The following is a 14,745-nucleotide window of genomic DNA, read 5'->3' on the forward strand; positions in this document are numbered from 1 at the left end:
CTTTCTCTCACTTGTGTACACAGTGAATCCCTGCTTTCCGTAGGGCCCACACTCTTTTCTTCCCCAAAACATTACTTCTGAGCATCCACAGGATGGCAGGTCAGCCACATGTGGTTCATGGGCAGCTGCCAGCACAATGTTCTGTGGCTGCCTCTGCAACCCAGGACAGGCATGGTCACACCCTGTGCAGCAGCCCCACATCCCCAGCTTCTGGCCCCTGCAGGCACTCACTGCTCTACACTTCTCCTTTCCTGTCCCAGGACCCCACAGGAAGATACCTCATGTGCTGGCCCAGACCTTCAGACCTGTCTCACCATCCTCTCCCTCTTTCAAAATCACATTTTCCTTCTAGCTGGCCTCTTGGAAGAGTCTGATAAATGCATTCATGATTAGACATTAAGGATGCCAAAGGCTCTTGGGGTTTCTCTTCCTGGGGATCGGCACTTAAAAAGACAATTAGACTAGTGCAGGGCTATTGGGATTAGGACCCCCAAATCTGAGTTACTGACCTGAGTCTGTCCTGCACCAGAGTGCTGTAGTAGCTGGACTGCTGGTGAAAGTTCCACCACTCTGAACCTCTGGGTCTTCTTCTGTAAAATTGGAATAACGAACTTCTGCCAGCTCAGAAGATTTTCTGTGAGGCCCAAATTCGATAGTGCCTGGAGAGTGCACACTGGGGAAGACTACAGAAGGCAGTGGGAATGGCAAGGTGCCTTAGCTGGGGGGAGTAGTGCCACTGGGTGGGGAGGCTTCCCAGCCCACAGCCCGAGACCTGGCTGTGTGTACACAGCCAGCCTGGAAGGGTGGGAAGGGCTCTCCTGAGGGGTGGAGGTGGTGATGGGTGCTCCCCCACTCTTCCTCTGTACCCTCGTTTGTATGCAGTTGTTCTGGCTCAAGCCCATGAGAAGGGCAGTGGAGCCGTCTGGCATGCCTGCCACGAAAGGTTAGGGAAATAAGCACATGGCTCCTTGGGAAATGCATTCCGCCACTGGGCCACTGCCTTCCCTGAACAATCTCTGCAGATTTACGGGCCTCCTGTCACCGAAGCATGTGCCACTTCACTTTCACTTCCCCCACACCAGAGGGGAAGGCGGCTCCAGAGGCCTGGTTTTCCTGCTCTGTGGTGTCCCAGCCAAGCCTCCAGCTCTAAAGCTGGGACTGGGCACCAGGTGTCACACGCCTTCCAGCTTCTCTTGCCTCTGTCCACTCCCTGGGACTGTCAGAAACTTCGGGAAACCCTTGCCTTCTAGGTACCAGCCTCTGTTTTTTTTTTTTTTTTTTTTTAAATAATTATTTTTTATTGAAGGGTAGTTGACGCACAGTATTACATTACATTAGTTTCAAGTGTACAACACAGTGGTAGAACATTTATATACATAATTCTAGGTTCCAGCTATCACCCTACCAAGCTGTTACAGTATCTTGACTATATTCCTTATGCTATACATTACATCCCGGTTACTTATTTATTTTACCATTGGAAGTCTGTCCTTTTTTTTTTTTTTTTTTTTTTTTTGTGAGGGCATCTCTCATATTTATTGATCAAATGGTTGTTAACGACAATAAAATTCTGTATAGGGGAGTCAATGCTCAATGCACAATCATTAATCCACCCCAAGCCTAATTTTCGTCAGTCTCCAATCCTCTGAGGCACAACAAACAAGTTCCTACATGTAGAACAAATTCCTACACAATAAATAAGTTACATAGTGAACAGTACAAGGGGAGTCATCACAGAAACTTTCGGTTTTGCTCATGCATTATGAACTATAAACAGTCAGTTCAAATATGAATACTCATTTGGTTTTTATACTTGATTTATATGTGGATACCACATTTCTCTCTTTATTATTATCATTTTTAATAAAATGCTGAAGTGGTAGGTAGATACAAGATAAAGGTAGAAATCATAGTTTAGTGTTGTAAGAGAGCAAATGTAGATGATCAGGTGTGTGCCTGTAGACTATGTGTTAATCCAAGCTAGACCAGGGCAATAAGACATCCACGTATGCAGAAGATTTCTCTCAGAACAGGGGGGGTGAGGTTCTAAGCCTCACCTCTGTTGATCCCCAATTTCTCACCTGATGGCCCCCCTGCGACTGTGCCTGTCTTAGGTTGTTCCTCCCTTGAGGAATCTTACCCGTCTCTGGCTAACCAGTCATCTTCCGGGGGCCATACAGGGAAATGTGAAGTTGGTAAGTGAGAGGGAAGCCTTATTGTTTGAAAAGGTTAGCTTTTTACTTCTTTGCATATTTATGCCCTGTGGCTTCTATGCCCAGCATTTGTCTTGAGGTATCTTTACCACTTGGAGGAGTTATGATACTCGGTAAATTTGATATGAGGCACGAATTCCATTTAAGGGTTGTAATTAGGAAGGAAGAAGAAAAGCTATAGAAGTAGCAGACGGAAGAAAACATGGGAAGATTGATTATTTCTTTGACATATCTTCTTGTAGAGTAACTTCAGCATATATAGGTTTTAAGCTACTACTTAAATTGCACACACACATTAACATAATAGGAGTATAGTTACATAACCAAAGCATATCTGTAATTACCAGCCATCTCCAGTGAAACCAAGAAAACCATTAAGGCACCCTAGGCATTTGTGAAAACTTATCTATGATATGGTGGATATTGTCCAACTGAACTTGAACAGTCTGAGAGAAATCAGACAAATTAAAACAACCCATTCCTACCAGCCTCTGTTTTTAACAGGATTGTTAGGGCCTGGGGGTCAGGATCCATGCAGAATTTACAGGGAGTTTGTCTGCCTCTGGGAAGTGGCCACTACATTCACCAACCTGCCCACCGCCCACCCAGCGGCCCTGGGGCATGAGTGAGGTGCTTCGGTGGCTTGGCTGTGGCATCTGTCCACAAGGTTGGCCCTGGGACAGAAGGAGGATCATAAAAAAGTCCCACCCTCTATGTACAATCTTTGTATAAGGTGCTGATGGTCAGCTGCCTTAGGATTCAAAGGTAGGTAAGATTTTCCTTTCCTGCAGACACAGAGAGCCATGTGAGTGCTTCATGCTTACTGGGTTCTCAGGAAACTCTGCAGTCAATGCTCGGATACAGCACCTCTCATAGTCAGGGTATTCACATATCTGCCTCTCTCTTCTACAGATAGAAGCCCGCACTGCAGTGAAGGGCCTCGCTGGGCATTTGCTGTATAAGTGTAAGAAAGTAAGATCCTGGCCTCTAAGAGCTCACAGTCACGCAACAGATACCCCAAAGCATGCAGTTCTAAAAGCTGGACAGGAATGCCATAACGAGGTGTGCAGGGGTGCTCTGGGAGAAGAGAGCCGTCAATCAGGGTGGGGGTGAGGAAGGAAAAGGATGGGACCAGAGAGGGTCAGACAAGGCTGCCGGGAGGAGGCCATGCTCGAAGGCTGAGCAGGTGGGCTTGCCAGATAAAATACAGGATACCTAGTTCAATTTTAATTTCAGTTAAACAAGAAATAATTTGTAGTGTAAGTATGTCCCATGCAATATTTGGGACATACTTGTACTAAAATGTTAAAACACAAGCACTATATTTTATTTCCTGATGCAGCAGGGTAGACGGTCATAGTTCTGTTTATAGAACTCTAAGGGCAGAGGGATAAAGTGGCAGTCACCCAACCTGTGACTGTCGGGGCCAAGCTGGGTCCCCGAGCAGCCTCCCAGGTGCCTACCTGGTGGAGCTGAGGTCTTCTTCGCCCTTCCTGTCTCTGGGCCAGAATGCCTTTCCCAGAATCATAAGGGACCCACCGCCACCCCGCTGCAGGCAGGAGCCCCGCTGCCCTGCCGCACTGCTCCTGGCTGATGGGAGGAGGGTGCTGGCTGTTTCTTTGGAGTGTCAGAAAATCACTGATGGTATGATAATGGAATGGGCAGGAGGAACAGTCTGGAAGGGCTCCCCTGTATGCTTTCCCCTAGTTTTTCTAGGGAAGGGCAGGAAGGAGCTCTGTGTGACGGAAGAGCACCAGGTAGGCACCTGGGAGGCCCCTCGGGGACCCTGCTTGGCTGGGACAGTCAGCTCAGGGCAACGGGGAGACTGGAGAATGGCTGCTTCAGATGGGATTGTGAAGTGACAGGGAATGCACTTCCAACTTTCATGCACAGGCATCTGCCAGTGTGGAAAAGTCAGAACTTTTTTGAAATGAAAAGCACACGTTGAAAGTTGTATTTTGCCCATTTGGTTAAACCCATCTAGGAGGGAAGATGTTCCTGGCTCACAGAACCAATACTCAAGAACCCTGGATTCTGGGAGCTGTGTCATACCAATAGCATATAACAACCTTTCTTCTAGAACTTTCTCCTCTGCACACACACATTCTTGCCATTAGGGAAGGGAGATTGGACTTTGAAAGGCAAGGTTTGACAGTATGAAAAAGGAAAAAAACTGTGTCAGCTCTAAAATGCAGTCTTGGGGCTGTTCCCCCTGGCACTGTTATACAACATGTGACTGGCAGCAGGCAGTGGGTCTCCAAAATCCCAGTTGTGGGTTAAAGTTTATCAGAGGGACTGAGACCTGGAGTCCTCCCTTTCCGGCTGGAGCTCGGTGGGGGATCCCCAAATGCACAGGGTTTAGGATTCCGGGGTCTTACTTATGCCCACACGCCTTATCTGTTCTCAAGACAATTGTGTCCCTGGCATGGCCCAGGAGGCCTCTCTCTAAAGCAGAAAGATGGGGTGGGGAGTTGGGGACTGAGGGTTCATGAGAACAACCAGATACAGGCTCGGTCCTTCCATGAATGATTCCCAAATCAGGAGTATTAGAAATTACTCCTGACTTGAGACCTCCAGGATGGGTGGAGGTGTAGTCACCTGGACTAATTTCCAGAATTTTCCTTGTGGGCAGACCCAAGTCCTCCTGCCATTCAGGGCAACCACAAACATAAGTGGAGGTCCTCTAAGCTTGGATTCAAAGGTGAGAGGATGTTATCTACAAACACAATTCCTTTCAATGAGTGAGTAAACAGTCACATTTGGCTTGGGACTGAGGGTCTGGCTGTAGGAGAGAAAAGGACCCCCTACCAAACAGCATTTTTCTCTAAATGCCCCTTGAATTGAGACACAGTTGCGCGGTCTCCTGCGGTCTATTCTCAGGGAGGAATGTCTTCCCCAGCTTCTCCGCTGAGCATTACCAATTGTTTAGGGGTTAACCCTTTGCCACCCAAAGTCTTTCTTGCTCTCTCTCCATCGCTTTCCTTCCATTCTACCCCTCTTGCTTTAGTGTCCCTCTCCTGAGCCCAGCCATGGCCGAGAGGTTAACCATCTTCCTTCCACAGATGCTTCCTTGGGTCTGCCCACAATCTCTGTGTGGGCATGAGTGCTTTAAGAAAAGAGCCTCGCTTCCTCACAAACTCTAGTAGTTTTACTTGGAATCTGTCCATCTAGAAATTAGGTCTGCAGAGTCCAGAGCAAGTCCCCAGAGCTTTATAAACAAGCTGGCCAGCAAGGCAGCGCCTCCTATGGTGTCTGCCTTGAGTTCTAAGATCTGTGGCCCATTTGCCACGTGGGGTGGTACCACACTGTTCAGGTACTGTTTTCAGTATCTTTGGCTCGCTCTAGCCACACGTCAGGATACAAGCAGCCGGAGACCCAGACAACATCACAGCTGCTGTCTCCTGTCCGTAAGGTTAGTCGTGGTCACACACCCAGCTTTCTGGAGATTGAACCTCCCATTCCGTGGAATGTTTGAAATATACATAGAATTCCCAGAAACTCTGAGATGGCTAGTGGCAGAGAAACTTCTGTTCCTGGCAGTAGGAGAGTGCGTGAAGGCCTGGCTGTGTGTTTCTGCTAATAATCTCGTCGTGCCTGCTGCCTTAACGGGGACCCTTGGTTTTGACTGAGGTTCCTGGGCCAGCCCTGAATGTAGCATGTGTGCCTGAGTGATGGACTTGATATTTACACAAGCCACGCTGATAAGTGCACATGTGTTTTTAATGTTTTGGCTTTCTACACCACAAACATGTCAGTGTGTGTATGCGTGCACACACAGACGTGCTGTTGGGCTGGGGCTTGAGTAGGATTTTTTCTTTTTTCTTTTCTTTTTTTTTTTGCTCTCCTCCAAAGCTGATACCTTTGTGAGTAGTATTTCCCGCCACACATTTACCTACTGCCTTAGGACCTACTGCCTTAGGAGTGTTTGAGGGCCATCATCCAGTTGCCCCAGCTGGAAAGGTGCTTCAGTTTTAAACCAGCAAACAGCCCAGCTACAGTCTCCCCTTGTTTTGGCGGGGGCGGAGCGGGCGGGCTGGGGCCTTAGAGCACCCCTCCGTGGGCTTAGCCTTCCCCGAGTCCCGGTTGGTTGGGAAAACATCCTCTTTGTACTGCAGCGCCGTTGAACAAAACAGAGGAGGTGAGCTGCTTGTCTGCTGCTTGAAATTAGGAAAAAGTGTAAATGAAATTAGAAAAAAGCGTAAAAAGAAAACTCTCATGCCTTTGCAAGTCCTGTTGAGGTTCCTTGCTTTTCGGCAGCCAGCTAATGTCAATTACAGCGCTAAACATCCTCTCCACCCAGCCCACGCCTCTAACTATTCCCTCTTTCTTCTCTTTCCCTGCCTTTGTCGTCTTCTTTCCCCTCTTCTTCTTTCTTGTATTTATTTTATTGGTTTTGTTTCTTGAGGGGTGTTGACCTGTGCTTGGGTCTAGTAAACCGAACCCTCTCGAGAGTGAAGCGATTGGTTGATCGAGCCGGTGACGGATGTGCCGGAGGAGCGCGGCCCGGGCCGCGGGGAGCTGATTGGCTGCGCGCGGAGGCTCCGAGGGCTTTGCAACCGGAGCGCGGGGCACTCGCGTCCTGCAGCCTCGGAAGTCGGTGCCGCGCGTCGTCCGCCGCCCGCCGCCCGCCGCCCGCCGCGCGCCCCCGCCCCGCGCCAGCTCCCGCCGCCGCGCGCCCGCAGGCCGAGGGCCGCCACCCGCCGAGCTCCGGGCCGGAGCGCTCGGCCGCCGAGCCGGGCCGCGGTGGGGACGGCGCCCTTTGTCCCCCCTAGACTCCGGAAAGTTTGCGGCGGGACGCGCGCGGGGAGGCGGCCGGGGCAGCCCCGACGTCGCGGGAGCGAGTGCGCCGAGCCAGCATGGGCAGCGGGCGCGGCGCGGGGGGCCGCGGCGGGGCCGCCCCGGGCGTGCTGCTGGCGCTGGCCGCCGCGCTCCTGGCCGCCGGCTCGGCCAGCGAGTACGACTACGTGAGCTTCCAGTCGGACATCGGCTCGTACCAGAGCGGGCGCTTCTACACCAAGCCGCCGCAGTGCGTGGACATCCCGGTGGACCTGCGGCTGTGCCACAACGTGGGCTACAAAAAGATGGTGCTGCCCAACCTGCTGGAGCACGAGACCATGGCCGAGGTGAAGCAGCAGGCCAGCAGCTGGGTGCCCCTGCTCAACAAGAACTGCCACATCGGCACCCAGGTCTTCCTCTGCTCGCTCTTCGCGCCCGTGTGCCTCGACCGGCCCATCTACCCGTGCCGCTGGCTCTGCGAGGCCGTGCGCGACTCGTGCGAGCCGGTCATGCAGTTCTTCGGATTCTACTGGCCGGAGATGCTCAAGTGCGACAAGTTCCCCGAGGGCGACGTCTGCATCGCCATGACCCCGCCCAATGCCACGGAAGCCTCCAAGCCCCAGGGTAAGGCCGCCCCTCCCTCGCCCGCGCGACCCCCGCCCGGGGCGGTGGTGGGTGGTGGGGGCCCCGGGGCCTGCCGGGGCTGCAGCGGGCGCGGCGGACACCCCTGCCACCCCGACCTGCGCCCCTGCTCTCTGTCCCCCGCAGTTCGGACACGCTTCCTAGAGGTTGCTCTCCAACTGCAGAGTGAGTTTTTGAAAGCCTCTGGTCCGTCCGTGGAGTCGCTTAGCGCCTCTCGCGACCCAAGCGCGCAGCGGGCTGGCCCTGCGGCGGCGGCCGCGCACACACTCGGCGCGGGTCCTGGAGCGGCTCTCCCTGGGAGGCACTCTCGCTTTTCCATACTTGAAACAACGTCTTACGCTCCCAATAAAAGGAGAGCTCTTCTCACTGGGAGGGAACCGAGTCCCTGTCGAAGTTTTAAACACCCTAAACGGGATGCCCCAGGAGGAGAAAAGAAATCACCCCAAACCTAAAGTGTAGAAAGCTCAGATAGGTTGAGAAAACGCTGACGCACAGCTTTATTTTCATATGTTCGATGAGGATTCGTTATTTTTTTAAAACTTTAGCTAGTTTTGCAGCCGAGCAGCAACTGAAAAAAGGTTTAGGAGCTGAGGGGATTTCCGGTTCTCCATACCTTCCAGGTAACTGCTTCGGGAGGGTTGGGGGATGGAAAGCCTCTTCCCTCGCCTGCGGGCACACCCCCTGCTTCTCTCATTTACACAAATCCTCAGGTAATTAGAAAGATAAAAATGTAATGAGCTCATTGTTCATCTCTCTTTGGGGGAGTGGGGCTCGGCATTTGGAGTCTACCCTAACAGCCTCGGAGGGGGCCCGAGGCTCCTCTCCGACACCCTCTCACTTAGCAGTTCTGAGTGGGAGGGGAAAAAAATCCGAGAGGCGAAAAACAACAAAAAAGCAAAAACCCAGCGCGGTGGCCTGACGTTTATGGAACGCGAATTCATCCCTGAGTTCTTCCGAAGCAGAGCTGAAGCCCAAAGATGTGGAGAGAGCCGGGGATGGGAAGCTCCAGCCAGGTGCGCCCAGCACAGGGGCGCAGGTGGAGGGCCTTCTGAGGAAGGGGCGCAGGCTGCTTGCTGACTTGGCCAATCCTCACGTGATGCCGGAAAGAGAAATGTCCACTGAGGGGCGTGCTCGCCCTGAGTCGGGGAGGGGCCCGCAAGGGGGAAAGGGGCGCCCTGAAGTTTGAATGCTCTTGGAAGCAGTCAAGGAAGGAGGTGAAGGGTCCAGAGTGACCACGTTTGGTGGCGTGGGCTGGGCCGGGGGGGAAGGCAGCAGTGGCCAGGTCTGGACACCTCTGCTGTCCGTTTCCCGGGTGTCTGCATAGGGCTAACCTTCGGGGAAGTGCGGCCCTTTTGGAGCGAGAGCTGGGTTATTACCTAGAGCAAACGGAACACTTGGTGTTCTGCGGGTGTGAGCCATCCCCTGCAGGCCACAGGATTTTCCTTCTCCTCCTCCGCCGCGGGGAGATTAGCCCAGCCCAGCCCCGGAGGCCCTGGCCAGCTCGGCCGCCCTTCCAGCCGTCTCATTCTGGGACAGCTGGTGGGTACAAAGTGAAGACTTTTGGGGGACATCTTCCGAGGGGAAAGATGGGAGGAATGGCTGGGGTGCCTGTTTAGGAAGGGGAAAGAAATCTCCCGACTCAATTCCCCAAAAGGCTGGGGTGGAGTGGGGAACACCGAATAATTGCTGTCTTCTCAAAGCCTTTGACTCCCTGGCTGCTGTTTCACTTGTCTACTCCCTTCTCCGTCTGGTGCACCACCCTCCCTTCTCCTTCCCGCCATCCCAGGAGGGCCCAGGGAGTCACCTTCCCAAGACCAGCTTCCCAAGACCAGAGAAAAGCTGAGAAAACCAGTCAGGTGTGGGGCTTGGGCACTGTGTCTCTCCTCAGTGTGCTGAGGTTCCTCCCACCACTGCAGTCCCGCGGTGGGAAGGAGCCCCACATGACACCTCTGGAGCCCCGGGGCCCTGTCAGCTGAGCGTGGAGGTGGGAGGGCTGTGTGTGTGTGTGTGTGTGTGTGTGTGTGTGCCCTCACACATCTGTCTCAGGGCAGGCTGAGACAACCCAGACCACTGGTCCTCATAACCTTAACGGTTGGTGGCACTAGAGCAAGAGCTGCTACTATTGGATGAGAATAAGCCCACACGCTCTACTTTTATTCTCTGTTCTTTTTATTCTTAAAGCTGAGTTTTCAAAGCGATGTCATATCTGTGCATGCTGTGGACTGCTTTCTGTTCACACAATGGGGCTTGTGATAATTTCATATAATTTGGGCAGGTTTTTTTGTGGCCACATATTGTTAAAGGCAAACTTGATAACAAGAACTGAGTCAAAAGACACTTTTCCCCCTCAAACGCCGATGCTCAAGCTGTATTAGCCTCTGTGATGAGCAAGACAGTCAGTCTTTTTCCAGGAAAATTATTTCTGTATCTTGCAGTTACATTAGACTTATCCACTCCCAGCCAGTGGGCCATTCCTCCACCCTGCTAGGTTCTATGGGTTAAAGTTGTATGAATGAGCACATACTTGGAATGTTGTGTTGTTTAGGTCTGTTGTGCATTAAATTGGCCCTGCTGTTTGAGTCACAGACACCAGAGACCATGGTGCCCTTGTTTTCCCTGAGAGCCTTCCTTAGGGTCCCTTCTCTGAGAATCCAGGAGCTGGCCAGGGAGGACCTGTTCTGTGTGTGTGTGTGTGTGTGTGTGTGTGAGAGAGAGAGAGAGAGAGTGTGCTTGTGTGTGCATGTGTGTGAGATAGAAGAGTGCTGTGTGCATATGTGCATTGATTTTTTAAAAATTTACTTAATCTTGATTCCAGTGTTGAACTTTCTCCTTACTCTCCCTCAAGTTTTAATGAAACACAAAATCTTTCAGCTTTTTGGTTCCTTTGCTTTAAATATTATATTCAATATACCTTAAAACACTGATTTAGTTATACCTCTCAGACGGTGACTGGGTTGATTTCTTCTGCAGAGGCAGCTGCTGGGGCCCCAGGGACCCACTGGAGGGGCACAGATTAATATTGCATTACACATTCTTCTCTTCTCTGGTCACGCTGCTCCAGTTGGCTGTAAGAAAAGTCGAGGTGGGGAAAGCCATGTTGAGAACACACAGAGCTCACCCCAATAAGCTCTTGCTGTCCTGAAGGCCAAAGTAATTGATAGGGCTGAGGAAAATGCCCCTTTTGAGGTACAGAGCCCTTGGCTGCCAGTGGGGTAGGATAACCCTGTCCAGAGATGATGTGTATGGACAGACAGAGCCCTAGCATTTATATTCTGATAGCCCTGGCCTCCTACCTCTTTGGTCAAGATTATATTAATAGAAACTTGCAATGTGATAACTTCCATGTAAAGAAAAATAAATAAGGAAAAGCCCCAAGCACAGTTCGCTTTCCCAGTAAAGGTAACACGGCCCTTCCCATATTGCAAGACTTCCTTTGCCTGTTTCCCTCCCCATGGAAACAGAAACTGTAATGCAAAATTCTGGGTCAGTTTTTCTCTTTGTCAGAAACACTGCTTCCAGAACTTAGTCTCAAGTTCTGGCTGAAGAGCAAATTTCCAATATCTGGGCCAGAAGACAGTCACCCAGTCTTCTGCTTGGTGTATGACTGGTTCTTGTTGCACTGAGAATCTTGACAGTGTTTGGCCGTGGGTACAGAGCCAAGGTGGGAGAGGAATCTGCCAATAAAGACTTAGGTGTGCTGTCTCTGTGGGGCCGTGCAGAACCCTGCTTGGAAGTAGTGGTGATTGTGCATTGCCTCCCAGTGCTGCCAGCTTGCTGGCCAATTGTTGATCAACTGTGTCCTGTGGCCTGGGAGGACTGTGTAACTCCCTCCCTATCATCCACTGGGGGAGGCTTTGCCCATTTCAAATGGAAACTCACTGAGGAAGGAGATGCTGCTAGAGAAGCCACTGGAGAAGGAAGCAGAGGAGGAGACAAAGAGACTTACATCTGAGTGAAGGTCGCTCAGTGACTCAGGTCACAGGTGACTGTCCTGTGCTCAACTCCAGCTTGACCAGGCCTCCAGTGCTGTGCCAGAGTTGGAGTGCCCTTATACCATGCAAATGCTTTCCTGGGTTATGGATAAAACCCAAGTTGTCTGATAGATAATGACGGTGTTGATAGTGGTGATGGTGGAGGTAGTGGTGATGGTGATGATGGGTGGTGGTGATGACTAGTGATGGTGATGATGGTGGTGGTGATGATGGTGATGGCAGAGATAGTGATGATGGTGTTGGTGTTGGTGGTGATGGTCGTGATGGTGATGGCAGAGATGGTGATGGTGATGGTGGTGGTGACGATAGTGATGGTGGTGATGGTGTTGGTGGTGGTGATGATAGTGATGGTGGTGATGATGGCAGTGATGGTGAGGATGGTGGTGATGGTGGTTGTGATGGCGGTGGTGATTGTGGTGGTGGCAATGGTGGTGGTGATGGTGATGGTGATGGTTGTGATGGCAGTGATGGTGGTGATGATGGTGGTGATGGTGATGACGGTGGTGATGGTGATGGTGGTGATGATGGTGGTGATGATAGCGAAGGGGGTAGTAATGATGGTGATGGTAATGATGGTGGTAATGGTGGTGATGGTGGTGGTGGTGGTGGTAATGATGGTGGTGATGACAGTGATGGGGGTAGTGATGATGGTGGTAATGGTGGTGATGGTGATGATGGTGGTAATGGTGGTGGTGGTGGTGATGATAAGCCACCCCATCCTCTGGGGATTCTCCTGTATCACTTTCTCCCTGCCCTCCCACAGAGACACTTTACCTCCCAGATATCCCACTAGGGTCGGTAGCATTTGGGCTTGGAGAAGGCCTGTGCCCTGGCGTCAGAAGTCACCTCCCCTGGTGCTTAGCCACCTCCCAGCCGCCCTCTGCCAGCCAGCCACACCTCCTCTTCAAAGCACTTCACAGTGTCATGAAAACACTTTCGGGGGTCTCCCCCCTCCAGCTCTGGCCTCCCATTTGGCAGCTCTGGCTAGTGCTGCCCCGGCCCCCACCCAGCTGTGCCTCTGTCCCACCAGCGGGAACTTGTCCTGCAGTAGCCCTTTTGCAGAGGGATGTTCAGGCTGTGGCTGGCGTTTTGTAAGTCTGGCTGAGTGTCTCTTTTGGCTCCTAGAGAGCCGGTCAGATAGATGAACTGTCTTGGTGGGAACTGGGGAAGGGGAAGGGGCAAAGAATCAGGGGGGTATTTAAAGGGAGAGGAGAAGAAAGAACAGGAAACAACTGGATTAGATGTGTTTCCAGGGACCCATCACACCCAACTGAATCACGGTCCATAGAATCTGCCCCTACCAGCCCCAGGTGATGTTGGTTTAAATAGTTGTGACTTATTCCACAGCTCAAGCCCCAAATTTTCAAGAAATGCTATTTCTGTTTATGGCCTTAGGTCCTGGGCTCCAGGACTTTTCTTTTCAGAACTTGCAGAAGACCTCTAACCACTTTCAGCCAGACCCCGGCCTGATCTCTTCCTCAGGGGAAGCTCCCCCCAACACTGCCTCCCGGTAACTCACAGCTCCTGTTTCTCCCCATTTCCCTTCCTAGGCACAGCTGTGTGTCCTCCATGTGACAACGAGTTGAAATCTGAAGCCATAATTGAACATCTCTGTGCGAGCGAGTTTGGTAAGAAAGCACCCCGGGCTGCCTCGGGAGGTTTGGCTTCCCCTGGCAACTCCTGGCCCTGGTCCCTGGGGACTAGACGGCTTGCTGACGCATCATTTTGGATCCTTATATTCTCTACCTCCATCCTCCTCAAATGGCTGCTTCTCTCAGCTGCTGGCAGACTAGATTGGGGATGGGGGAATGCTGGCTAGTTTTTATTAATATCAAACATTACTTCTGTCTTTCCGTGCTTGGGCTCATGGAACAGGTTTTGGGGAAGCTTCTCTAGGAGTGGAGGGAGGCTGACTTGGGGACAGAAGCAGAGGAGCTAGGGGAAAACACCCCTCTTGGATGCCACCAGGAGGTACAGCTACCTCCAGCGTGGGCTGCCTTCCCTCCGCATCGGCTCTTCCCCCACCCACCCCTAGGTGTCAGCACCTCTCTGACCAGGATCTGCAACAGCTGCCTGCCTGGGGTGCTTTCCCAGGAGGGGGAGTCCAGGGCTTTGTCCTTCCAGACAAGGGAAATTGACATCCTGCAGTAGGGAGATTTCTCTGTCTTCTCTCCAGTTCACTCCTGGTTAAAGGGAACTCTGAGTCAGCACTTACAGCCCCGGGAGAAGGGCAGGATGTGGCCTGGGGAGCACATCTCAGGGAACCTTTCAGGGACGGTCCCTTGTAGCCTGCCCTGCAGAGGGCCCCAGCTCCAGACACACTGGAGCTCTTCTCTGGGAAAAGTACATGTCGACCGTATCCATTTGAAGGCCGACTCTCTTGAGGCTGCCTCTGTCTTATACGGAGGCTCAGGCCAGGCTGCCTTTGCCTGAGGATAGTTTCAGCCAGCGTGTTTCTCATGATTCCTGCATTGTGTCCCCGAGGCCAGATTTCATGCAGAATTCTTACTGGGAAAAGCAGAACGGTAGGTAACGTGAGTCTTCATGTCCATTTAGAGCCACCTGCTCCGTGTTTTCACTAACCAAGCACCATAAGGTATGCGAAGAGGCCTTGTCGTGGCAAAGTGCCATGTCCGAGTGAGCTGCACACGCACGTGCAAACACACAGTTCATGGGAATTGTATATACAACGTATATTCTCAGGGTATTTGTCATGACGACTGAAAACAAGTTTGGGAAATCAGCCCCTTCACTCCAGGCAGCTTCTAGGTTGGGTACGTTTTGCGTGCTTTGTTTCTGCATCACGTGTCTGCCTGCCCCTGCTTCTGGGTGGAGGATGGCAGGACCTCTTCTAGGAAGATTTGGTCTACTATGTGTGTTGCTGCTTGAGTTTGAGTCATACCCTTTTTTCTTGCCATTTTAAAGGAACTCAGAAATGTAGAGGGCACTGACAGGGATGTGAGCAAACCCTGATCACCCTTCCACCTAACGTCGGTAACACTGGCTTCCTGATGCTCATGCCTGTTTCCTCGGGGGTGCTGACGGCCTGGCTGAGCCTGGCACTGTCCTGTTATAGAGTCTGGCTGCACAGCCCCACGCTGCTGTAGCAACAAGCCTTTCTC

At 51.9% G+C, this 14,745-nt stretch overlaps 1 protein-coding gene across 1 annotated transcript in view; it reads left to right on the forward strand.

Moving 5' to 3' along the window:
* The first annotated feature begins 6,781 nt into the window (after positions 1-6,781).
* The window catches only part of SFRP1 (secreted frizzled related protein 1), a 53,412-nt gene continuing 45,448 nt past the window's right edge, over positions 6,782-14,745 (forward strand). The window contains exons 1-2 of the mRNA XM_036877490.2: positions 6,782-7,613; positions 13,174-13,251. Coding sequence (XP_036733385.1) covers positions 7,070-7,613; positions 13,174-13,251 — 622 coding nt within the window. The 5' untranslated portion in view covers positions 6,782-7,069. The remainder of the gene's footprint in view (positions 7,614-13,173; positions 13,252-14,745) is intronic.

The sequence above is a fragment of the Manis pentadactyla genome, chromosome 7, assembly GCF_030020395.1.
Source record: "Manis pentadactyla isolate mManPen7 chromosome 7, mManPen7.hap1, whole genome shotgun sequence".
Classification (NCBI taxonomy): Eukaryota; Metazoa; Chordata; class Mammalia; order Pholidota; family Manidae; genus Manis; species Manis pentadactyla.